General features: G+C 41.8%; 1 protein-coding gene across 1 annotated transcript; it reads left to right on the top strand.

Annotated features, from left to right (window-relative positions):
* On the top strand, positions 1 to 7,657 carry pi4k2a (phosphatidylinositol 4-kinase type 2 alpha). Its single transcript, XM_080450604.1, has 9 exons — positions 1 to 494; positions 2,098 to 2,298; positions 2,401 to 2,532; positions 2,990 to 3,143; positions 3,429 to 3,496; positions 3,664 to 3,763; positions 4,184 to 4,317; positions 5,592 to 5,651; positions 6,410 to 7,657. Exons 1-9 carry the CDS (start codon positions 150 to 152, stop codon positions 6,569 to 6,571), a joined length of 1,356 nt encoding a protein of 451 aa, XP_080306730.1. The 5' UTR covers positions 1 to 149; the 3' UTR covers positions 6,572 to 7,657.
* The last annotated feature ends 18,534 nt before the right edge of the window (positions 7,658 to 26,191 follow it).

The following is a 26,191-nucleotide window of genomic DNA, read 5'->3' as shown; positions in this document are numbered from 1 at the left end:
CATAGCATCTGATGTGTTGTTTTTGAGAGCCTTGTTTAGCTAACGGTGGCAGAGCCTACAAAGTCCACGTCCTGCAGCTGCTGTATGTCCCCGTCCCTCTGTCCCCATCTTCACCTGCCACTTGTGCTCCTGTCCTCTGACACCACATCATGGACGAGACGAGTCCGCTTGTCTCTCCTCTTCGCGACAACAATGATTTCAGCTACTGTCCGACGGAGCCCCCGAGTCCCCGGGGCACATTTGGAGGCACGCCGGGCTCTGTGGTGCGCATCCCGGCTGGAAGCCCTGGACGCAACCGGGAGAGACAGCCTCTGCTGGATCGGGATCGAGGCGCTTCGCCTCGGGAACGGGAACCACACGGGAACGAGTTCCTGGAAGATCCAGAATTTAGAGAAGTCATCAGAAAGGCCGAACACGCCATAAATGAGGGCATTTACCCGGAGCGAATTTACCAGGGATCTAGTGGGAGCTATTTTGTCAAAGATTCACAGGGGGTAAGAAATACTGCAGTAGACCGTTTAAATCCAATCAGACCTTAGAATCGCCAGGTTGATTGTTGTTATTATGGTTGAAACGCTTGTTGTTTTAAAGTGTCAGTCTGTATGAACTGTGCTGTTGCTTCTAGGGACTCGGTGAAAGGCCTCATTCGTTCTACTGCTATGATGACTTGGCAAATAGGTGATACGATAAGGCTACAGTAAGGATTTACATATGCCTCGTTTTATGACTGCTACACAGTAAAATCCTGTGTTCATTTAACTGAGAGTGTACACAAGTAAAATTTGTGTTCACTCTGAGTTACAAATGGATGAGTGAACAGTGAACACTGAGGATTTTACTGTAGGCTCTAAAGCAATACTAAAACAAGTAATGTGTTATTTAGTTGCCAAACTTGCCATACTTATTATATATTGTGCAGTCTATAATATATAACTAGACAATAAAAGTGATCAGATTGACTATTTAAGACATACCATGGGAGGGGGGATCAATTTGCCTTCTAGTAATGATTGTCACGTGTTGGATGCAATACATAAATGATCAGGTTCATGATTGACATGTATGTTATTTCAGATCATTAGACACACAAAGGTTGTCTTTCATTCCATTCCATTTACATTGCATTGCATTTCGTATAATGACAAGGGAAATCTCAGTGTCAACTGATCAAATGTGGTATTGCTGATCAAACATGGTTGATTTGTCACAGCAATAGGTTATATATTTCAATGTGTGCATCATTTTTGTGCACGTAAAGCTTACAAATCATGCCAAATAGTTTCGTCATGTAAAAGTTTGGGGTGGGGGGCAGCTCTAGCCATAGACTTTGACCTTTTACACTGATACCGCCCTGTGCGTGTCTTGATTCCACTCCTACACACTGGGCTGTGTTACATCCCTGTTGAAACGGGAAGTGTCTCGATGGACTTCTTTAAAGTCCAGAAGTCTGTGAAACTAAATAGTTTCATTTCTTCTAAAATTAAGAACCATTTATTTTTTGTGGGTCTGTGTGTAGCCCATCAAAGCACGAGTCACGTTTATACCCCTTGCATCTAGTAGTTACTGTATAGATTATGACAGAAATGTAGGTTGGCTGTGCGAGGCCTTCACCCCCACCTCCTAGTTTAAGTCACCAGTGTGCTTTTGTGATCATGTGCTAGCTCTCCCTCAGAATATAATTCTCCTCCATGACCAAGCTCCATGTCATACTCAAGTTGTGTGTCTATGCACATGACTGTGTGTGTGTGTGTGTGTGTGTGTGTGTGTGTGTGTGTGTGTGTGTGTGTGTGTGTGTGTGTGTGTGTGTGTTAGATACTGTAGGCCTAATGCCAACATGTAATTCCAAGAGCTTATAAGTAGTAGCATTTATCCGGCCTAACTACTTGAGAGATCTTGAAATATATAGATTTTGTTGTGTAGTGTATGAGCAGACTTATTAAAAAAGACTAACTTTAAACTACTATTTCACAAGCAAACCTGGCTATTTTTATTATTACTACTACTACTACCATCTTTCATGCTATTTTGAATAATTTCCTATGCGCTCCTCTACTTCCCCTCCCCTCTCCCCTTTATCTTTATTCACCACTTCCACAGAAGATCATTGGCGTGTTCAAGCCTAAGAATGAGGAGCCCTATGGACAGCTAAACCCAAAGTGGACCAAATGGCTCCAGAAACTGTGTTGTCCCTGCTGTTTTGGCCGTGACTGTCTGGTCCTCAACCAGGGCTACCTTTCAGAGGCTGGGGCCAGCCTGGTTGATCAGAAACTAGAGCTCAACATTGTACCTAAGACCAAGGTAGGAAGACAAACATGTTTGTGCACCTACTTCTGTTCAGCTTTAGTCACGACTAGAACATCCTTCTCATCAAATGTCCTCCCAATCAATCTTTCCCTCTAGGTGGTGTACCTGGCGAGTGAAACATTTAATTACAGTGCCATAGACAGGGTCAAGTCTCGGGGAAAGAAGCTAGCCTTAGAGAAGGTGCCTAAGGTGGGACAACGCTTCCATAGGATTGGACTACCACCCAAAGTAAGCTTCCAAGTCATAACATTGCACTACAAAATGATCTTTAGGAAGTGAGGTGAAGTTAGATTTTTCTGATGGACTCACTTGTTCCTCACCTGAAGCACAACAATGGTATTCACTGCACTGTCAAAACACAAACCAAGAAAACAACCCCCAACAGGCCATTCAGAGTTAATGGTAAATGGTGCATTTATATAGCACCTTTATCCAAGGTGCTTTACAATGATTGTGCACTACATTCACCCATTCACACAAACATTCATACACCGATGGCGGAGGAAGCCATGCAAGGCACCAACCTGCTCATCTGGAGCAATTAGGGGTTCAGTGTCTTGCTCAAGGACACTTCGACACTAACTCTGGTGGAGCCCGGGATCGAACTGGGAACCTTCCGGTTCCCAAGTGGCCGCTGTACCTCCTGAGCCTCTGCAGTAATGACATTGCATGGTGTCTCCTCTAGGTTGGTTCTTTCCAGCTTTTCGTGGAAAGTTTCAAGGATGCAGACTTCTGGCTACGGAGATTTGAAGCTGAGCCCTTGCCGGAGAATACTAACCGTCAGCTGCAGCTGCAGTTTGAACGTCTGGTAGTCCTTGATTACATCATTAGAAACACAGGTATAGTACATGGTTTCCATGGTGCCAGCGCTATTATGGCTGTGATACGCTGATTATGGGTGACATTTCCAGCAACTGGAAACAAAATGGAGCTCGGAACAAATTGAATTAAAATTCAGTGGATTCAATGAATGAAAGAGGGTTAGGCACTTCCTTCTTGTCACATGTTATCTGGCAGGGCAACATTGCTCGGAATGCTGTTCGTTCGTAATCATCTATTTATAAAATGGCATGTGGGCTGATATTTGCTTTCGTTCTTTGAGATGTTTATTTTTCTTCTTTCAGACAGAGGAAATGACAACTGGCTATTAAAATATGACTGTCCGATGGATACTGGTGGGACTGGGAATAGGGTGAGGACACACAGACACTAATGTAAATGTATTTGATTGATGAATAAACTTTATTCTGATTTAACATACCCTTTGTGTATGTTAAATCTGATTAAATGTTTATGTATATATATATATTAAACTCCTTCCACTTTCTGTCCATTCCACTGGCTGATGATTCTCCGTAGGATTCAGATTGGGTGGTAGTTAAGGATCCAATCATCAAGCTGGCAGCCATAGACAATGGTCTAGCCTTCCCACTCAAACACCCGGACTCCTGGAGAGCCTGTAAGTACATCCATTGATTTCTTTCTTTTTCTTTCTTCAGGCCGATAAGCGTCTCCATATTATGAGGCCAGATAGGTATCCTATAACTCGCCAACTCTCAGATTTTAAACATGGCTGCTTCCAGCAACCTCATCTGACCTCAGAAAATGCACATTTGATTTTCTAATTGATTCTGACAATTTTGTAGGTTACTTACTGGTTCTTTGAAGAAAGAAAAAAACAAATCAATAAAATGATGTATAAACACGTTAATTCATTCTATCAACCAGTCTTTTTCCTATAAACACTGAGCATCTACTTAAAGCGGTCTATGTTATTATTTCATGACTTTGTATTTTATGTACTTACATGGCCATTTTCACTGTGACCAATGCATGCGTTTGACAATTAAGGCACATTCTCCTTTTGACCAATCACCAGATCCGTTCTACTGGGCATGGCTTTCCCAGGCCAAAGTACCGTTCTCCCAGGAGATCAGAGAGTTAGTCCTGCCCAAACTCTCTGACCCTAACTTTATCAAAGACCTGGAGGAGGACCTCTATGAACTGTCTAAGGTATGGGATGTACAAAGAGTTATAATTGTCTCCGCCAGGCCGAAAGGCATGGCGAGAGAGTATGTTTTCGCCCCTGTCCGTCCGTCCGTGTGTCCTGTCTGTGTGTTAGCAGCTAAAGCTCTGGCACCGTTGGCCCGGTCGCTCCGAAACTGTGCACACACTCCCTGGATGCCAATTCAGAACCTCTGCCCCAATTTTTTCACATGGGCCTGTTATAGCGCCACCAGGAGGCCGATTTTTGCAAAACCCTTTTTTTTTACATTACTCCTACAGATTTTATCCAAACGTCATGCAAATCGGTACACAGTATCTCTATAGTCATGTGAACAACACAAATCTGTCCGATTTCCCATATTCCATCCTCATTGCCTATGGTTGGCTTCCAAAGTTTGCAGGATTGGTCCGTTTTGAACAAAAAGCCTCAAACTATGCACGCAGCTTGCGATTTCCGTGAATTTTCACACGCACATTCCCACTAACCGAGGAAGAAATGCCACCCTTTTCACATTGGCCTGTTATAGCGCCACCAGCAGGTCTAATTTAGCAAAACACATTTTTGGAACAAAATGCCTCAAATCATGAATGCAGTGTCTGATTGCCGTGAAAGACCTAAGAATAAATGGCACCCTTTTCACATTGGCCTATTATAGCGCCACCAGGAGGCCACAATAACGTACCTGACCTGGCGGAGACCTGTGCTCCAAGGAGCACTTTTTCTAGTTTAGATGTCTTTTGATTACTTGCCTGTTAATGCATCTGTTTATTCTGTTTCCCAACTCAATGGGTTTGTTACCCAAAGGTTTTCACTGTTTTGTTTTTCTACTTTTTATTTGTTTAGAGTTTTCTTTTTTAATTAAAGCCATATGCATTAATCTCACCTTTGTGTTTTAATTATTTTATCAGGGTTACTTTTTAATCACTTTGCTTCTGTCTTTTGGCAATTGTTCAAATAATTAATTGGGATTATTGGATAATCCCAACTTGGAAAAGTATGAATGTGAACTTGATTTAGCCCTACTTGGGCAAAATGTTGTTTGGTTGAATAATAAAGCACAGGACACCAGTATACTATGTGCAGACATCACCTTCCTTAACAAAAGTATGTGGAACAACATGCGGCCAACTCAGGATGGACAGAAAGGTTGGCTGGATCATGACTGGAAGAAGGATTGGTATAGCAGGAGAATTGAAAGCCTTAAGGACATGCACTTCTCCCTTAAGCTGCTATCTTTAAACATAACCAGTGCCTTGTATTTTGTGTTTTTGTGTTACAGAAAGACCAAGGTTTTGACAGAGGGCAATTCCATAAACAAGTAGCTGTAATGCGGGGGCAGGTGAGCTTTCTCCACTCAACAATCATACTGTACATTCACACCTAAACCTAGATGAGGATGAAAAAACCTGGTCTTAGGTACAATGTTGAGCTCTAGTTTCTGATCAACCAGGCTGGCCCCAGCCTCTGAAAGGTAGCCCTGGTTGAGGACCAGACAGTCACGGCCAAAACAGCAGGGACAACACAGTTTCTGGAGCCATTTGGTCCACTTTGGGTTTAGCTGTCCATAGGGCTCCTCATTCTTAAGCTCCTTACACACCGGGGGCGAATTTTTCATGCGAATAATACGTTTAAAAAAAAAACCTTATAAAGTCAATGCAAGCTTCCATGGAGCGAAAAAGCGAAGCGAAAAAGCGTCTTTTAATTATTCGGAACGAGTCCGAATTTTGCGTATATTCGCACAATCGCCGGTGTGTAATGACCTTTAGGCTTGAACACGCCAATGATCTTCTGTGAAAAAAAAGAAAGAAAAAGGGTTTATTTTTTAGGTCGTTTTTTTCTTTTGCAGTGAATTTGATCATTTTGTCCATCATACCCTGAGAAAAATGGCAATTTCTGTTCAGTGACTGCCCACTTCATACCTACAATTCCCCACTTCTATTTCAGGACCATCCATTCAGTCATACATACTATTCTTAATCTCGTCCCATTTGTTGTTGGACGGACAAAATGCTTGCCTCATATCAAGGTTTCCACTGTGACATAGGAAATAATACCCTATTACTGACCGTACCACCCCCCTATCCTTCCCCTCCCCAGATCCTGAACCTGTGCCAGGCCATGAAGGACGGTAAGACACCCCTCCAGCTGGTGCAGATGCCCCCGGTGATTGTGGAAACAGCCAGGGCCCCACAGAGGGCCAACAGTGAGTCCTACACACAGAGCTTCCAGAGTAGAAGGCCCTTTTTCACCTGGTGGTAGAGAGAGGAAGGAGACGCAACAAGAGGAACAGGATGAACGTCAGGTGTGTGGAAAGGGGAGTGAATGTGTCTGTGTGAGGGAGAGACAATATCCTGAGTGCTCAGGGTTTGGCATGGTGACCAAATGGGACTAAAAGTCACCTTATCCTCCTCTCCTTATGGACACTGCTTATGGGTACCAAGAGTGAGTGTGAAGACGAGGCCAAAAGGAGAGGGATTTCTTCATGGATATTTCTCTCCCCGTTTTGCCTCTGTGCCTTGTGTGGATATCGATGAAGACAAACGACTTAACAGAATTGATGAATGGATGAAAGACCCAGTTTTGGACTAAAATGACACACTCACGCCAGTTGAAGGAATTTCTCACTTGTGTTCAGGTCGCAGATGTTGCATTCCATGTTTGTTTGTTTTTTTAATCTCCCTCTCTTTTCTGACTTCTGTATATGCATCTGCATACTCCTTCCATGACAAAAGTAAAAGTACCAGGCTTGGAAAGCCAATGGCCAGCTTGTTTGACAATTATTTTAATCCAAGAAGAGATTTGTATAATGTTTTGGTCTTGAAGAATGAAGCACTGGGTGATAAGTCTTTACAAAGTGGACTGGAAATCATTTGAATTGTTCTCACCTTTAGTCACAGTCCCTGCCTTGGTGGTTTAGATGGGGAGTTGCACATCATTTGGGGGCATGTGGGTAATATTTTGAGAGCATTTTGTTTCACAGAGTTATGCAGATCATCTAACATTTATTCTCGCTGTGAGCAATTAAAAGAATGTACAAATGTACATTACTTTAGAATTTGCCATTTTCTCAGCGGATGGGAAACTGCCAATTAACGGAAACAGAGCATGTGCTACGAGTAGGCAGAGGGGGGATGCCACAATCGCCAGGCTCCTCGTGATTGTCTTGGAATGGTCCATGTTGAAGTCTGTTAATATTCTTTCTGACACATGAGGTGAACTTAAAACGACAAAAAAACATCAAAGTAACTTCCTGCTGTACCCTAACTGACATGAAATGTATTGACAATGCACTGTATAATTTGTATGTAATATTTAATGACAAGATTATAACAAGAATTCCATTAATACTACTGGCTACTGTGTCTTCTTCCGCAATGAATGGTTTGCATGTAGTTATACTGTACAGATGCAGTGATACATTGTCCGTATGGCTGTTGAATAGGTCCAATGTATCGTATAACACTACACATTGGGCATCAGTGTTGTCTGGTCCGGCCGGCCGGAAATTGAATCAGGGACTTGGTGTCAGGCATTAGAGCAGTGTATGGTAAACGCTTGGGTATTGGGTCACCTTAATGTACTTAACTAACTTAACAGTTGCTGAAGAATGAAGAGGAGTCTTTAAAATGTACAATTTTGAGTGACCTCCGATTTCCCTATGTTGTGATCAGTAGATGGAATTCATGAAAGAAGGCATTGTGTAAACAGTGGTGAAACTCTGTGATGACACCTTGAATCTGAAACATAGGGGAGAATATACAACATAATTTCTGATGGACACAAGCATTTGAAGTTGTTGACCTGAAGTGAAAGGGAAGTCTGGGATTCTCTGCTGAAACTGCTACCTCTTGTCACCTGACTCTGGATAAGCGAATGACGATGGATAGACCTAAACATTTTCCATATATTCTTAACATTCGAAGTAATATATAGGTGTGTATATACACTGTAGGCCCATAAAAGGAGTTGTGATGTTGTTCCTGTTCATGGTGCGTAGGGTACAAATGGTAACTCTTAAAGCCTGATTTATACTTAGTGGCGTGCTGGTGTCTTGCACCGTAAATAGCTGATCTACAAGTTCACAACACGTCGCACCATGACACTTGCGCATCCAAGTATAAACTACAACCAAGTGTAAATCAGGTGTATGGCTCACAGTACTAGTGAGCGTATACAAATTTCCACCCTTTGAAGCTGATCTGTTTGGCCAATGACAGGATGACTGGAGAATTGTGTCAACACTGTTCTGGACACATCAATGCCCTGGGCACTTAATGTCACAACTCACAACAATGGAGTAGATGCGTCCATCAAGTGATGATCGACCTGACCTTATATCCTGTACTGATCATCATTGAATGGTATAATCATGGGACATATAACAAGTCAAGGTATTGGTGACAATCCAGCCCAAGATGCCAACTCTTGATCATGAATATATGTACTGTATGTGGCAACAATATCGATTACAAAACCTTCACATTTTAACAATTATCATGCAAGTTGAAAGAAACGTGCGTCAATTTTCTATTCGACCTGTAGCAGTTCCCCACTAGATGGTGATCTAACCAAGGTCCTTTTCCAACTAAAGCAGAAATTAGGTTAGGAGGACGAACAACATTTAGCCTGTTCTGAGTTTCAATTCAATTCAAACTTTATTCCAGACACACAGGGGGTCCATAGAGTACATACAAATCATCAACATCACACAACAAATTAATAAAAAATTAATTAAAACATAAAATCATAAATAGATGTTTACAGTGTTTACGCAATACGCAGCCTGGACGAGTACCGGAGACAGCTCTTCCAAGGATTGACTATATCCCTCTATATATAACGGAGGCAAGGAGGAATGGTAAGAGATTCATCGAAGGCCTATTATGGAGTAAGGAACAATGACACAATTTAGCATCTCTCTCTAAGCCTGACCCAGTGTATCAACTGTGGTAGTTTATCAGTGTTTCTGGATTAAGCCACCAAACCCCCTGCACGTAAGCTTGCTTCCAAGAAAATTACTGACTCTTCTTTCTTCAAGATATTCTTTTTTGCATTTCTATGCTTTATTTCAGATAGAGACAGGAAAGGTGGGAGAGACAGGTGATTGCAGTAAGGAGCCTCGGGTCAGATTCGAACCCAGGGCAGCTGCAGGAAGGACTATAACATTATGTGGTATGTACTCTTATTTGGTGTGCTACCGGGGCACTCCTGGCTCTACATTTCTAATTGTGGGCTCGCTGCAGCAGCAGCAGCAGCGAGCACACTATAGCTATTGTCACTATTTCTTTATTATTCTCTCCCAAAAGTTTGGCACCTAACTACTCCTACATACTTTCACTTAGAAACTCCATTCAAACTGTAAAAAATCCAGCTTGCTGTGGACACGTGTACTTTTCTTTTTGAAATAATTTGTAGTTTTTGAAATAATTAACTTTAAACACCCAAAAAAGTCAATGGGAAAGTCAATGTTATTTCAACTGAAAACCCCTAGAGAGAGAAGGACAGAGGAGAAATGCCCTGTGTTTTTTTTTTGTGGCTGCAATTTTTACACTACAGACATGTTTTTTTACATCACCAAGATTGCACAGGTCTGCTCTCCAATTTAATCCAAAGATCTAAGCTGTGTGATGTATACATTTTAAGTTAAGATCATTAATATAAACCCATGTCTCTCTTCACTCTAGCAATCAGTACACCTTAGCTAGCTTGTCAGTCATTTGCTGCTCAGTGGTGCTGCAAAGTAACTAAGTATATTTACTTAAGTACTATGCAAGTGCTTACAATGCACAGTTTAATTTGGGGGTACTTTTACTTTCCTTTCCATTTGTGTTACTTCTACTCCACTACAATTACAGCATACGACAGCTTTAGTTACTTGTTACTTTGCAGATTTGATTATTAATACAAAACCTACAGTAACCACACAGCCGATCTACAATGATTTTGTTTAATGTAACATTTATTTGAAAAATACAAATATTTATACAGCATAAAATTAAAACATGAAACACTATCAGAATATTGTAGCCCTAGAATGTCTGTGATCCTACAGACATCCCATGTATTCCAAACACACAGTCACAGATCGCTCCAAACTCCGTCTGCACTGCAACAACCAATCCCCAAGACTTGGAGTCAGACACTGGCCTCTAGTTTCATATGCGTTTTCTGGCAGAACTTTCAAATGGATGTTTAGTCAAATATCTCCACCTTTCCACGAGCTCCACACGGACGACCCCCCGCCTGGGCAAGGGGCTCGAAACGAGTGCCGGACCGAACACATCCCAACTTCCCTTGGGAAGCACAAACGAATGGGGCACACAACCGGCAGGTGTTGTGATTCATTACCCCGAACCAATCACAACGCACCTGTCAATTGTGCACCCCATTCGTCTGTGCTTCCCAAAGGAAGCCAAGACACACCCAGTCCTTCACCCACCTCGAGCCCCCCGCCCAGACAGAAAGCCGTCCATACGAAGCTTGTGGAAAAGTGGAGATATCTGACCAAGCATGAGTTTTCTGGCAGAACTTTCAAATGGATATGAAAACGGAGGACAACATCCGACTCCAAGTCCCAGGAGGAACTAACCACTGGGTGAGCACAGACGGAGTCCAGAGCGATCCACGACTGCCCACCCGGAACACACGAAATGTATGTAAGATCACAGACACGGGGGTCACAGAGTCCTGAGCGGCAAATCCTGTGACAGGAGGGCGTCCCGTAACAGTCCCATGTTATAAAGCCCACCCAACAGAGGGCTGGACGGGGGTGGGTCCAATTCCTGGGGGGTGAGGGTGATGGCGGGATCCGAGGGTGGTGGGGTTGGGGGCGGGGCCTGTTATAATAATAATACATACAATTTATATAGCGCTTTTCTAGGTACTCAAAGTCGCTTTACAGAGCAGAATAAAAACAACTTTATTAGAATCGACTAGTTAAAAAGGATTAAAACTATAAAAGAAAGGTAAACAAAACAAAAGGGAGGGGCAGGGGTTGGGGTTTTATGTAGGGAATGCGATTCTGAAAAGGTGAGTTTTGAGTGTGGTTTTAAACATGGTGAGGCTGGGGACACCTCTGATGTGAGCTGGGAGTGAGTTCCACAGTGTGGGGGATGTAGCCGCAGAGAAGGCCCTGTCACCCCAGGTTTGTTTATTTGTCCAGAGGGTGTCCAGGATGTTGGCATCACCCGACCTGAGGGAGCGGGAGGGGGCATGGCGTTTGAGGAGTCCAGAGATGTAGTGGGGGGCCTGGTTGTTGAGGGCTTTGTAGGTAGTGATTAGTATTTTAAAGTAAATTCGATGCTTGACTGGGAGCCAGTGAAGGTCACGGAGGACAGGAGTGATGTGGTCCCTGGATCAGGTTTTAGTGAGCAGGCGGGCGGCGGAATTTTGTACATACTGTAGTTTCTTGAGGACCTTGGTGGTGGCGCCATAGAGTAGACTGTTGCAGTAGTCGAGGCGGGATGTAATGAATGCATGTAGGAGTGTTTCAGCAGCAGCGTGTGAAAGGCTGGGACGGAGGCGGGCAATGTTGCGGAGATGGAAGAAGGCAGTTTTGGTGATGAGGTTAACATGGGACTGGAAGGAGAGAGTGGGGTCCAGGATGACACCCAGGTTACGGACTTGGTTGGAGGGGGTGACGACGGAGCCGTCGATATTGAGGGAGAAGTCCTGAGTGGAGCGGGTGAGGGAGTCAGGGCCAATGATGAGGATGTCCGACTTATTGCAGTTGAGTTTTAAGAAGTTTGTTTGCATTCAGGATTGGATTGTGCATTTGTATCTCTTGGTGGGATGGTGATGCTGATGCTGATGCTGGGAGGTGATGGTGGCATCCGAGGGTGCTCTTTCTATCTCAATGAGATAGTTCCAATGTTTGGAACTATAGCCCATAGCAGCCCGCTTTGCGGCGAGATCAAAGCGTGACGTTACTCTCTCTTCTACACTCTGGGAGCGGAGCAAAGCTGTAACTCACCATGACTAAGCGTTGTACGAGCCTGCTCTCGCTGTCAAAATAAGAGTCGACCCCGGGGAGGCGGGGATTTGGTCCCAAGGCAGTGAACGTGAGCGGAGGGCGTGGAGCTTTTATTGAGAAGGAGTGTTTTCTGAATCAAGGAAAATAAAGGGCCATCTTGGCTGTGTGCCTTGTGTAGCTTTGTGTCAATCAATTAAATATGTTAATAATTAGATCAGTTTGTCAAAGAAGCCATTTAAACCAACAATGCAAACGTGAGCAAGGCTACACCTGTCTTACTCTAATGATGTACAGATATATCAGTGGTGGAAAAAGTACTCAATTTCTTTACTTGAGTAAAAGTATCAATACTGCAATGTAGAAAATACTCTGTTTCAAGTAAAAGTCCGGAATTCAAAATTTACTTGAGTGAAAGTACAAAAGTATTGGTATCAAAATGTACTTAAAGTACCAGAAGTAGAAAGTACTCATTATGCAGAATGTCCCATTTCACAAGTTTTCAAATGTATACAAATCTTTTGAAAATAGCAGATTTACAAGCTCACAATGCAGGATCGGCTATTTTTAAATGGCCAAAATGGGTAGCCTGGTAAACCCTCCCTCCGGAAATCTCATTTCCATTTGATTCACTCCAGGAATCAAATAGAAATGAGATTTCCGGAGGGAGGGTTTACCAGGCTACAAAATGGGCTGAAGTGGGTAATGTATGTTTTGTAATAATAATCAAAATCTACAAAGTAACTAGTAACTAAAGTTTTTAAATAATTGTTGTGGAGTAAAAGTACAATATTTGCCTCTGAGATGTAGTGGAGTAGAAGTAAAAGTATAGAAAATTGGAAACATTCCTCAAAAGTGTACTTAAGCACAGCTACTTGAGTAAATGTACTTTACACCACTGTGATATACATATAACACAATCTCAGAAACACAAGTTAGGCTACACAATGGAACAGACATAAAAAGTGACTCGTTGAAATAACAGCAGCAACAATTAAATCAAATAAAAAACAACAATTAAGTATAATGGATATTATGTGTAGCATAGCTAGCACATAATAAAAAGAGGTAGGCTACAGCAGCTCATTAGACAGAAAATACCGTTTTTGAAATGAATGTTCATTTGATTGTATTGCTCACCATCCATTCTCAAGTGTGTCCTACAGTATGTAAATGTCTCTGTTTGAAGTTATGGCTATAACACTACATAGTAAGTAGAGTGTGTTGGCTGCTTACAGGTGCTGAAACACCAATAGTGTGTGCATAATAAGTGGTTCCTCATCATGGGAAAATACTCCATTCATGCAGTACAGTTTTAAACCACAAGGTGACACTATAAGGCAATTGTGAGATGACAAATGAGTCATGTTTTCATTAGAACAGTGGTTCTCAACCAGTGGTCCTTGAGGGGGTTCCAGGTGGTCCCCAGCTAAATGATGGAGAGTTGGTAACCAAATGGACCCTTATAGATCTTTAACGCTTGAGAGTGTAAAATGGTTTCCTTTTACGCTCTCAAGAGTTACATTATTGTTAAACATCTTCACTATTTGTGGGCTCGAGCACACTATAGATATCTTCACTATTTCTTTATTCTCCCCCAAAAGTATGGCACCTAATTACTCCCACATACTTTCACTTAGAAACTCCACTAAAACAAATCCAGTTTACTGTGGACATGTGTGCTTGTACTTTTCTTTTTGAAATAATTTGTAGTTTTTGAAATATTTAAGCACCCAATGCATTTCCAATGGGTTTTGCTAGTGGGGAAAGAGAAGGACAGAGGAGAAACAAATGCCCCATGTTTTCGTAAAGTCACTGTGGCCACATTTTTTACACTACAGATATTTATTTTACATCACCAAGTGCACACAAGATCTAAGCTGTGTGATGTATACATTTTTAGTTAAGACCATTAATAAAAACCCATATCTCTTCACACTCTAGCAATCAGTACACCTGTTGATACTTACCTGTCAGTCATTGGCTGCTCAGTGGTGCTGCAAAGTAACTAAGTATATTTACTCAAGTACTATGCAAGTGCTTACAATGCACAGTTTAATTTTGAGGTACTTTTACTTGTCCTTTCCATTTTTGTTACTTCTACTCCACTACAATTACAGCATATGACAGCTTTAGTTACAACCTACAGTAACCACATACAGTCGATCTACAATGTGACGCGTTATGAGCTTGTAGATACTCAAAGTATATTTTGATGCTAAAACGTGTTGGAAAGTGTGAGTAGAGGTGGCGGCAGTGGCTCAGGGGTAGAGTGGCCGGTAGAGCGGCCGGATGGCAACTGCGAGGTTCACAGTTCGATCCCAGGCTCCCCCAGAATTAGTGTCGAAGTGTCCTTGAGCAAGATGCTGAACCCCTAATTGCGCCCGGTGAGCAGGTGCCTTGCTTGGTTTCCTCCGCCATCGGTGTGTAAATGGGTGAAATTTTAACACTAATGGTGTGTATTGGTCAACATAACCCCACACAACTCCCTCCACCCCACACCCCATACCCCCTCTCTCTCACACACACATCACTCCTGCCCCCTATAGAGCGTCGCAGTTCCCGCCCACTTCCTGTTTTTTTTGGTGCCGGAAGAAAAAACTCAATGCATTTTTCCATTGACATTTCCAAAAATATTTATATCTATTAATTTAAGCCTCGAATCAAGCCATCACGAGATGACATGAATCATGACCATAAAACGCTTTTTTCTGTGATTTTTTTTTATTTTATATTTAATTATATGATATACTATATTTAATAAATACCCTTTGTTTTGCCGTTTTCAACACAAAAAAAAATCACAGAATCAAACGTTTATGGTCATGATTCATGTCATGTCATGATGGCTTGATTCGAGGCTTAAATTAATAGATATAAATATTTTTGGAAATGTCAATGGAAAAATGCATTGAGTTTTTTCTTCCGGCACCAAAAAAAACAGGAAGTGGGCGGGAACTGCGACGCTCTATACCCCTCCATCCCCTTACTACCATCAGCTATTCAAGCAGGTGTTTAACTGATGACAATTAGGAGAATGATAACAGGCGCTCCCGATCTGATCAACCGGAGGCAAGTCTGCACCCACACACGACACAAAGACAGAGATACCAAGTCAAACTGAATTTGTACTTTTTATAACTACCGTTTTTTGGCTTTAAAGCAAGCCCACATTGTTTCTTCAGGAACAATATTTCTAGTTAGATGCTGAGCTTGTCAGACAGACAACCTCAATGATTATTCCTTGGTTCCTTATACTCACACAGCACACACACACACACATTTAACAATTTATTCATGTCCACATAAAGGAGAGCATCCAAGGACACAAATATTAAAGGTACAGTTAAGGTTACAAAATCGTGGCATATGTCTTCATGATACAATAAGCACATCACTCAGTACTCTATGGGTATAAGTAACAGCGTCTCCGCCATATATGGTGGCTACCAATTATGGCAGAGACTGCACAGTACTTTGCCAGCCTGTTTTCCTCCTTTTTGGGCATCCCAAGTTGTTGAAACCCTCTAACAACTACCAAATATAAAAACAAATAGTCTGCACCTACTATGTAGCCCAGCTCTGAGATGGTATGTAGAAGTGGTTGGTATTTAATGACCTTGGTCATAAAGGCTTCCTCTAGGCCAGGGGTCAAAGGTGCAGGCTATCTCTAATACAGACACTTCTCTGGACTCTTCACCAATTCAGATTGCAGACACTCTTCCATGCACAGATACACAGGTGGTTGTGTGTTGTTGTGGAATTCTGGATCAATCCGCAATCGATAAGGCACATAGGAGTCGAGACAATATTCTAGGTGGTTGTGTTTATGCTTTATGTACATGATATCATGGTCAGAAGTACATTAACACATGTCAATGGTACGGTAGTTCTGCCTCGAGCATAGGGCAGAGATCATAGTTATACTGTAGCTGCCTGAAGGACAAACTGAACCATAACAAGATAGGCTGTACCAAAACAATAGCTATTAGGCCTAGTAGAGACATTTAGGCTCTTACAAGCTGTCAAATATTATAATGTATTGTAGAAGTATTATAAGTGATGGTATAATATAAAGGTTAGATATAAGTGTGCACTGCAGACCTTGCTTTCATCCCTTGAAGGAAGGAAATGTAAAAAAAAACTCACCTATAACAAAATATGGTCGGCAGGTTGAATGTGGTTAACGGACCCTGGCTAGATGAGAGAGGAACTGTTCCATGGTGACTGAGGGATGGCCCTGACAAATTACAACTGTGATTTGTCTCTTTTTCCCAAATACCCTAATTTACATTACAACTTACCTATTATGATTATTTTATGAATATTCATTGTGTTGCATATAGACATACAGGGTGAGTTTTACGGCTGCAAATGTCTTATTCGTTTTCTGTTTGAACCCAGCTCTTCTTCTTTTTGAGGTGCTAAATTCACTAGAGTCAAATCAGCGCTCTCATTTCCTGGAAGAGGACAGTTGAGAGGCAGTGGTGTCTTTCAAGGAAAGGAATATTGGCCTGAATGTTGGTTCAGTTACCCCAGTGGCAGAATGGGTAGAGGGAGAGGGCAAGCACATACCCACAAGCAAGAAAGAAAACTAGAGGAGAAGCTTTTATCTGTCAACCTAAGGCTGAGTTTTAATGTGACTAACAAGGTAGAGCGTTGCGAAACAGTGCAGGGAGAGAGAATATTAAGGAGAGAGGTTGAAGAGAGGTGGGTGGAATAAGATGAAAGAAGTGAAAGAGTTAGGGGGATAAAGTAAAAAAAATTGAAATGTGTGGCGAGAGGTCAGAGTAAAAATGTGGGGAGAGAAAATAAACAAGTAAACAGTGTTCTTGTCTGCTGCTACAGAGTCACTGGGGAGCAATTAAAAGTTTACTCACATAGAACAAGCAGAACCCTACAGTCTATGGCAGAGCCCCAGACAACTTACCAAAAACTCAACACTGTGTTGTATGGCTACCTGGCCCAAGAGAGAGGAGCTTGGCTCGGAACTCCTGCCTGACCCACACACATCATCTGTAAATAGACTGCACTCCTATTGTGTGTGTGTGTGTGTGTGTGTGTGTGTGTGTGTGTGTGTGTGTGTGTGTGTGTGTGTGTGTGTGTGTGTGTGTGTGTGTGTGTGTGTGTGTGTGTGTGTGTGTGTGTGTGTGTGTGTGTCTCTCCTGTTCTCTTGACCACTCAGGCCCCTAATGTACAATTACGCTTAACCCCAGAAGTCGTTTTGTCACATTTGTGTGTTCAGAATGTCAATATTGGGTTCTTTGTTTTGGTGTTAAAAATATATTGCATTGTATTTAACCAGACAAATTGATAAAAATGATCTTATCTACAGCAATGGGCTTACGAAATGTTGCAGGGGGAGAATGTTTACACAAACATACACAAGAATGTTGCCTCAACATCGTTTTCTTGGCCAGCATTTATGAACTGGAACAGCATTCCAGGGGGTTTGACTCCTTGTTCAAGTGTACTACAGCAGTAGCTGTTGTTGGGATACTGTTTTCTCATTCACACTCTCCCTTTCGAACCAACAATCTGTCAGTCAGACCATACTGCCAACAATACATGTTATTCTTTATGATTTCAGGTTGTGCATTAAAATGTGATAACATAACTTTAAATAACCGCACAGTGATAAACAAGTATAGTACCGTCGTAGTCAGTGGGCTGACTATGCCAGACCACCGATATGGTCCTTTAAGGTTATCATTGGGTTTTCATTTTATAAACATTGCCTCTGTTTTTTAAGAGAAATAGAGTCGTTGAAGCAGTTTTCTTCTCCGTAATGGACTGGCATGTTATTTATGGTCCAGTTCCACTCTCAGACCTTTGGATGCAGTTTATCATTTGGCAGTAAAATGCATCACTGGAGATAGTTATTATGGGACACACCATTGCAGACTGTACCAAAAACTGGCCTGCCTGCTCTATCAGTGAGGAGGACCAGCATGTGTTTTTATTTATTTACAAATCTATTTTACAAATGCTCCCCTCAATTCATATATCTCACATATGTCTCAGTCCTACTTTCAGACATGGCTCACTGCAGGTTCTTGCTTTCTGATACTGTGCCCCACATACTTGGAATATGCTTATAATAAGTTGGCCTCATTATTACAATTTAGTAAATTCCCAGATTTAATTGCAAATTGCAATCTTATTGACTGTAACTCTCATTGCTTGTTTTTATTCTTACTAGACCTACTGAGTAACGACTCTGTCTGTATGTGTCCCAAATATGGACCAGTACTATGAAGTCCTATTATGACACCAGGGACGGTACTCTGTGGGGATTTGCGGTTTTAGCAATATTTTCTGTAACCGTCTGTCTTTCTGTCTGTGTCCCTTTCTTTTATTGCTGTTTGATTTGAAATATGTTTGTATTTATGGTATGTGATGTCTGTAACTCGGCACCATTGGAATTTAGAATTGGTCCTCAATGAGTTTTCTGCTGTACTTTGTAAAGTGTTAGTATATATACCATTGCCTTGTACCCCCTGTCAAATAGCATACTGCCCACAGTGCCTAGACCCATCCAGAAAGGACACCTCTCCGCATTGCTGATTTATAAATACCTCAGGAGAAATGGTGGTGACAGGTATTGTGGCTGTCTATAATCATTAACAATCCCCCTGCGGGGACTTTTTCTCCTGAGTTTATTTGCTAGTTTATGATTTAATTCTGGCCTGCAGGGAACAGAGGCAATTACCAAAGTTGTGGTACTTTCCTTGCTTTAATTCAAATTATCTTTAACTTTGAGAAACTGTCAGTCAGAGCAGAGGACACAAGACTGTCTAGCTGGGTTATCATCAGGTCTATAGGCTCTCCCCCTCCTACCCTTCAGCATATCAGATCACGCTTCAATTCTAGTCCTCCCCGCCCGCCTACAGGGGAAAAATTAAGGAGTAGCCTAATACAGAGCTAGTTGGATGACTTACAAAGACTCTGTTCCTTTTTCCATGCCACATGTCTGGGAAGCAGTACGATACTGTTGATGACTACACTACACATAATAGGTCACTGTGCCTGTCAATAAGATAATCAATGACATTGCACCATGGTTTACTATATGGCCATTTCCAAATCAGAAGCCTCGGATTAGCAGGAAAGTGCAGGCTGCACTTAAAGAAAAGTGTTGCTTACACTTGGGGAGGCCTATATACTGATACATAAGAGATGCAAGTATAGGCTCCAGAATGTCATAAATGAATGAATACACAGCTAAAGTTTTGCATCAGTACCATGGTTCCAACACCACAGACTACAAAGGGAGTCCCAGCAATATGGGGGAGGTACATCTCTCCAAGATGAAATGAACACATTATGCACGCTTTGAGGATAAGACCCCAGCCATGGCTCTGCAATAAGACCAGGACCCCTGTCCACTGGAAATATCTAGGACGGTTGTGTGTAAAACCTTCAAAAGGATTAATCCACACAAGGCACGTGGCCCACACGGTATCCCTGGCCGAGTCCTTAAGGCGTGTGCCGTGTGCTGACCGGAAAGTGTCTGGCAGATGTCTTCACAGATTACTTCACTAACTGCTACAGTCCAGTAGTCCTGGTATGTTTAAAAAAGAATGTCATCGTACTGTACCTTTCCCTGAGAAAACAAAACCTCTCTGACTGAATGACAACCACCCTGTCACACTTACACCAATCACCATCAAGAAGCTAGTCTAATATCACCTCCTCACTGCCCGACACACTAGACCCACTACACTTTGCCTACAGACAAAAAAAGGTCAATGGTATAAGAATTCAAACTCTGGTGGCAGTGTAGGTGATCCTCTGCTCCCAAATTCCCAAAATGTCATTGCTCAGTCCTGAGTTCTGGCTTTTATGAGCCTTGTTGTGTTTAACCACATGAACGCTTGCGTCTGGAGTGGACATCTGGTGAAAATAGTAGTTCTACAAGCTCACAAGATCAGTCATTTTCAACAAAGATATTAAGCGTCGAGTGAAAACAAGAGGGGGCCCAGTATAGAGCCACAAATAAGTATAGTGTTTGTTAATACATTCTCTGAAAAGGCTTGATCTTGGTGAATAATTCCATGACAACGCCATCGTCCTCACCCTCCACACTGACCTCTCCCATCTGGAACTGAGGAACATGTGAGAATGCTGTTCACTACCTATACAGTTCAAAATTATGCTTTCCAAACTCTTCGCCAATGTCAGAGATCCAGGACTCGACACCGCCCTGTGCAACTGTAACCTGGAGGTCCTGACAGACAAACCCCAGGTGTTACTGTACATATTAGCAAGAGCCTCTCCTCCACACTGACTGTTTGCACTATGACCCGCCTAGTGCTCAGGCCGCACCTGTACTCCCTGTTCACTGTGTGGCCACACACAGCTCAAGTTCTATTGCAGTGATTCTCAACCTTCTCAGGCCGCGACCCCCAAAATAATCATATTTGAACTGGGGACCCCCCAACCTGACAAGCACTTGGTATTGTGAGTTGAGGCAATACATTTTGTTTGACTCTGTCTCTTTCTTAGGTCATATATTTGCCAAATGTTTGAACATTTTTTATAGTACAGATTGTTGATTACTTTTGACACAGTAATGGTCTTATTTTTTATTGTATTTTTCATTTTAGCGCTATTAAGAAGGTCTTAAAAGTCCTTCAATCGTAACTTTAGAAATGTGCAGATGTATAAACTTACTGTATGTTTTTTTTTTACTGTTTAAGTGAGAAAACAATGTTGCACATTAAGCAAATCAAGGTAACGTGAATAGAAACCTGTTGCCACAGGGCAGCATGCTAGTAATTTTACAAAACGCAAAATATTGTACTTCTGCAAACAGTATTTCTGCAAACCAATTCCACAGTGCAATCAGTCCATTCATTACAACTGTGAAAGCCAAGGCAACGCCAACTTCAACAAAGGAATATTTGATTTCCCCTTCTGTCCAGAAAAGCAGACTGGATAACTTATTTAATTGAAGCAATGTATTGAAGTTAGGTAAGGAGTTCAGAATAGTTGAAAAGACCTGTTTCATCATCACATCAGCAGTTTTCTGTAGTGTGTGTGTGTGTGTGTGTGTGTGTGTGTGTGTGTGTGTGTGTGTGTGTGTGTGTGCGTGTGCGTGTGCGTGTGTGCTCCTCCATCTACAGTATGTGGCATTTATGATGTTAACAGAAATCAAATTCTATGCCTTCAATCAACTCTACAATCAGCACAACATTGCCTATGGTTTTGCTACAGCAAAACAAATAAGAAGCTAAATACACTTAGCAAAGGGCAGAATATAGATTTACTTCCTATCTGATTTCATTGTTATGCCTGCCAGGTAACTTCATCCTTACTTCACCCTGCTTCACGCATACCACACGCACGCACGCATGCACACACGCAGCCCCGCATCCTCAGATTGTACTACAACAGCTCCATTGAAAGCTAATTCTAAAAAAGCACAAAGTGTTCAAACCCCTACCCCTACAACGACCATGGCCAGGCAAGGCACAAAAACGAATTTCACCCACTGTTTTACACTTGTAAACCTGTGATGTGACAATAAAGATGATTCTGATTCTGATAACTCTACTCTGTCCCCTCGTGTCTTCACCCATGTGCTCCACAGGGACATTTCAATATACTATATAGTATGATATGATTATGAATGATGGTACCTGTGTCCCTGCTGCAGTTGATAGGAAGTTAAATAGAGCTTTATTAGCTTTTATTTGTGTGTGTGTGTGTGTGTGTGTGTGTGTGTGTGTGTGTGTGTGTGTGTGTGTGTGTGTGTGTGTGTGTGTGTGTGTGTGTGTGTGTGTGTGTGTGTGTGTGTGCGTGCGTGCGTGCGTGCGTGCGTGCGTGCGTTTCTACCTACTTTTCTCATTATTTCCTTTCCCCTCTTAAAACTTAAAACCAGGCTTCTTCCTCTATCTCACCTGATGAGGGGTGACATGGGGGTTTTCAGAGAATAGGCAGAAATGATAGAGGGACGGCGGAAGGGCGAGGTGATTAAGGGAGGAAATTAATTTGTGCCTGAGGTCAGAGGATGGAGTGCAGTTTCAATTTATATTGGGAGGGAAATGGAGAGTGTGAGGGAATTAATCAGCGCTGAGCTGTGCTCGTCTCACTTGATCTGCACAAACTCCATTTACACCTGTCTGAGATTGTGAGCAAGAGATACAGAGACAGAGATATGTAGAAAGACAGAGATTCATACAGACAGAGAGAGAGAGAGAGAGAGAGAGAGAGAGAGAGAGAGAGCGAGAGAGCGAGAGAGCGAGAGAGAGAGCGAGAGCTAGAGCTAGACAGACTAAAAGATGAATAGGGAAGAGAAGGAGAAAGAGATATAGGATGAGTGAGACTCTCCTCATCGCTCTATTTTACTCTCTCCCGCTCCTCACACAACATGCTCTTTCACTGACAGATGTGAAGGCCAGGGGCTCACAGTAAATTATTGTATTCATGTACTTCTCTTTGTAACTGAGCTCTGCAATGCTGTTGCTGAATGTAAGTAAGGCTCCAAATTGTTGTAGAGAACACATTTCTGAGAAATCAGAGAAAGCTTTCAGCTGCTTAGTGTAGCCTTGAGTGTTGTCCTGTAGGAGGACTGCTGCTGCCTGTGGAATATGTCTAACTAGACAGCGTCATGTTTTTAAAGGCTAAGTTCCACTTGATTTAGCAGTCTAAACTGCCTCAGACATAACCATAAACAAGTCTGATATGCTCATATATTATATAGGCATGTCACTATGACTCAGACATAACCATAAACAAACCCGATATGCCGAAATATAGGCATATATGGCTCTCAATCATCTGTTTGGACTTGGATGAGCAGACATCGGCTTGGATGCTGTAGGTTCCTTTGAGGACAAAGAACAGAAGAATACACAGCCTAAGCAATGGAAAAGGAATGTACGGCATGATACAGGGGTGATGAAATAGAAGGGAGGGAAGAGAAGAGAAAAAAGATATGGTTGAAATGGAAGAGGCATTGGATCGGTTTCCATTTTAAGACTCGAAATAGATTTGTGATGCATTTCAATGCTGACCATGTGAAGATAGGGGAAAGGAAACCAGAGCCAGGTTTAATCCATCTGGGAAAGCAGCCCTCTGCATCTGAGGACAGGCAGGCTGGTACAGCATCGCCGCCGCTAAGCCTAATTTATATACACTTTCAGCTGAAAACCAGTTCTTTTCAGCAAGCGATGCGGTCATACGACGAAGCATAAATTAGGCTTAACGACGTGCTGCTCAGAGACCGAAGTTCTGTGAAGGAGATAAATTATAATTTCTGGTGTTTGATGTTGTCCCAAAGACAGAGAAAGAGGGAGAGACCAAACACGCCAGAGAGAGAGATTATGCAAAGAATAGAACACAATCTTCCTCTTTTTTTTTATCTCTTTCTAGAAGTTTCTTCACCTCTCTCTCTCTCCCTCTCTCTCTCTCTCTCTCTCTCTCTTTGTCTGCCTCTCCCCCTCATTCAACCCATTTTGACAGAAATGTTCAGACTTGGTCTTCAAATCCAAATCCCCATATCTCTCCACAGCGACCAAGTCGCTTTAGTTTGGTTTTCCCAGAGTTCATTATCTAATGCGCTTTAAGTCAGGAGAACCCAGGAGAATGTCCTTCTGTTCAGCCACAGCACGGGAGCTGTGTGTAAGTATGTCACACTGCACAAACTCCATCAGGGTAAGACCACTTTGGTAGAGGTTTGGGTTGTGTAGTTACCTTGCCATGATGTAGCTCCAAAGGTGGGCAAGAAATCAAAAATAATTGCTCCATTGATTAGAAATTGATAATTCAAAATATGCTCCTCATTGACTTACATTGTACGGTAAAACTTCTCTCAAAGTCACTCTTTTAGCACAAAAACGAAAATAAACAAAGTTGATTCAGACAATATAGAACATCACCAAACCCAGTACTGTTTTCTTTTTAAATAAAAATGTCAACTTCCTGTTGATTTTGCCATTTTTAATAAGTAGAAAACCCGGACTGGATCGGCGGATCCGGATCCAGATCTTCAAATAGTTAAATCAACAGGAAGTTGACATTTTTATTAAAAAAACAAACAGTACTGGGTTTGGTGATGCTCTATATTGTCTGAATCAGCTATGTTTGGGTTCATTTATGTGCTAAAAGAGTTACTTTGAGAGCTGTTTTACCGTACAATGTAAGTCAATGAGGAGCATATTTAGAATTATCAATTTCTAATCAATGGAGCAATTATTTTTGATTTCTTGCCCACCTTTGGAGTTGCATCATGGCAAGGTAACTACACAACCCAAACCTCTACCAAAGTGCTCTTACCCTTTAACCACTTTAACCCTATATACTGAGCATGTCATAAGAGTCAAACATTCAGAAAAAATAGGCAAACAATTCTGTGAAAATAGTCAATCTACAGTGCAAGCTCACAATGACTCGCTACACGTTGTGAGCTTGTAGATGTAGATGTTTGCCAAAGAGATTTGATGTAGAGAGAAAGGGCGACCAAGTAGACCCCTGGGGAACCCAGTCAACAACATATAGGGTTTAAGTGGTTAAGATTAAAATCAATAAACCACATAGGACATAGGTTATTTCAAGGCCTGTTTCATCCCAGAGCACTCGCAATACAAAAATGTCCACCTCCATCAAGAGATTTGACATTTACCAATGTCCAGATTCAGACAAGCTGCAGTGATATAAATCACAGTTCTGAAGATAATTCTGACCTTAAGGGCTGTCTAACAATTAAATAGGTTGTTTGTTTGAAACCTCCACCTCCTGTTTCACACAAACACACATTCATCATCCATGTCCACTCTCGCTGAGGGGTAAATGATTTGGACAATGTGGGCAGATCTGCTTGATTGACCTCAAGGTAAATTGTGTGTGAAAGTACAGATTGGGCTCACTGGGTGGAAAATGGCCTAATGTCTTTCCCTGTCAGCTGCTTTCTTTTTGTACTTTTCCTCTCTGGGTGGACACTTGTGTCTTTTATTTAGGTCCGCTGGTTTTGAGTTGTTGAAAGGAGAAGACAGACACAAATTGAATAGCAAAAAGTTTTTATGCCTGCATGTCCCAACCATTGCTCTGACACAGATAACAGTATGTCAAAAAAAAAATCTACTATTTGAGCTTTCAAACATTCTTGCACCCGGAGATTTTGTGTGTGTGTGTGTGTGTGTGTGTGTGTGTGTGTGTGTGTGTGTGTGTGTGTGTGTGTGTGTGTGTGTGTGTGTGTGTGTGTGTGTGTGTGTGTGTGTGTGTGTGTGTGTGTGTGTGTGTGTGTGTGTGTGTGTGTGTGTGTGTGTGTGTGTGTGTGTGTGTCTTCATGACAATAGTTACTCTCTTTGGATGATACAGCATCTGACATCAATAAAATTTACAATTCATTAAAAGTTTCTGTGACATCATCTTTACATCTGTGTTTTTCTTGATTTAATTAATATATGTTTTTTTAATGCACATCATATTAAGTACTACTCCAATATTTGCTGTTTGGTGAGTGTTAATGCCATATTCTGCTTCCAGTGTTCCTTGTGCTAAATAATGTATAATGGGTGAGTTGATGCAGTTATGAATATAAATATATAAATAATATGCATTTAAGTAACATCCAATTACTTGCTCAGAATTGTGTTGAACACCTTGTTACTGATGGCCTAGTTAGTACATATAATGTATAATATGTCTACATTCAAAATAATGTGTACATGAATTATATCATTGGTAGAGTACAGAGAGAAAACCTTTGAAATAAGCAATTAAGTAATACGTAATTAAGAAATTATTCAAGTATTAAGTAACCAGAGAATAAACCAAAAGCAAAATAACACCTCATATCAAATCCATTTGATGGAGAAATTACTTATTTATGCATAGTTGTGTCTTGTGTGCCCGTGTCATGTATCAGAAATAGACGATCTACAAGTGTTGTGAGCTTGCAGATC

This window comes from Gymnoscopelus braueri, assembly GCF_963280865.1.
Source record: "Gymnoscopelus braueri genome assembly, chromosome: 2".
Lineage (NCBI taxonomy): Eukaryota > Metazoa > Chordata > Actinopteri > Myctophiformes > Myctophidae > Gymnoscopelus > Gymnoscopelus braueri.
Note: the sequence above shows the minus strand (reverse complement) of the source record. Positions and strands in the feature narration are given on the sequence as shown.

Excerpts from the sequence above, each read along its gene's own strand:
- pi4k2a (XM_080450604.1), top strand. The coding sequence starts at position 150 with ATGGACGAGACGAGTCCGCTTGTCTCTCCTCTTCGCGACAACAATGAT. Across the intron at positions 3,144-3,428 it reads TTACATCATTAGAAACACAG|ACAGAGGAAATGACAACTGG; the intron begins GTATAGTACATG and ends TTCTTCTTTCAG. Across the intron at positions 3,497-3,663 it reads CTGGTGGGACTGGGAATAGG|GATTCAGATTGGGTGGTAGT; the intron begins GTGAGGACACAC and ends GATTCTCCGTAG.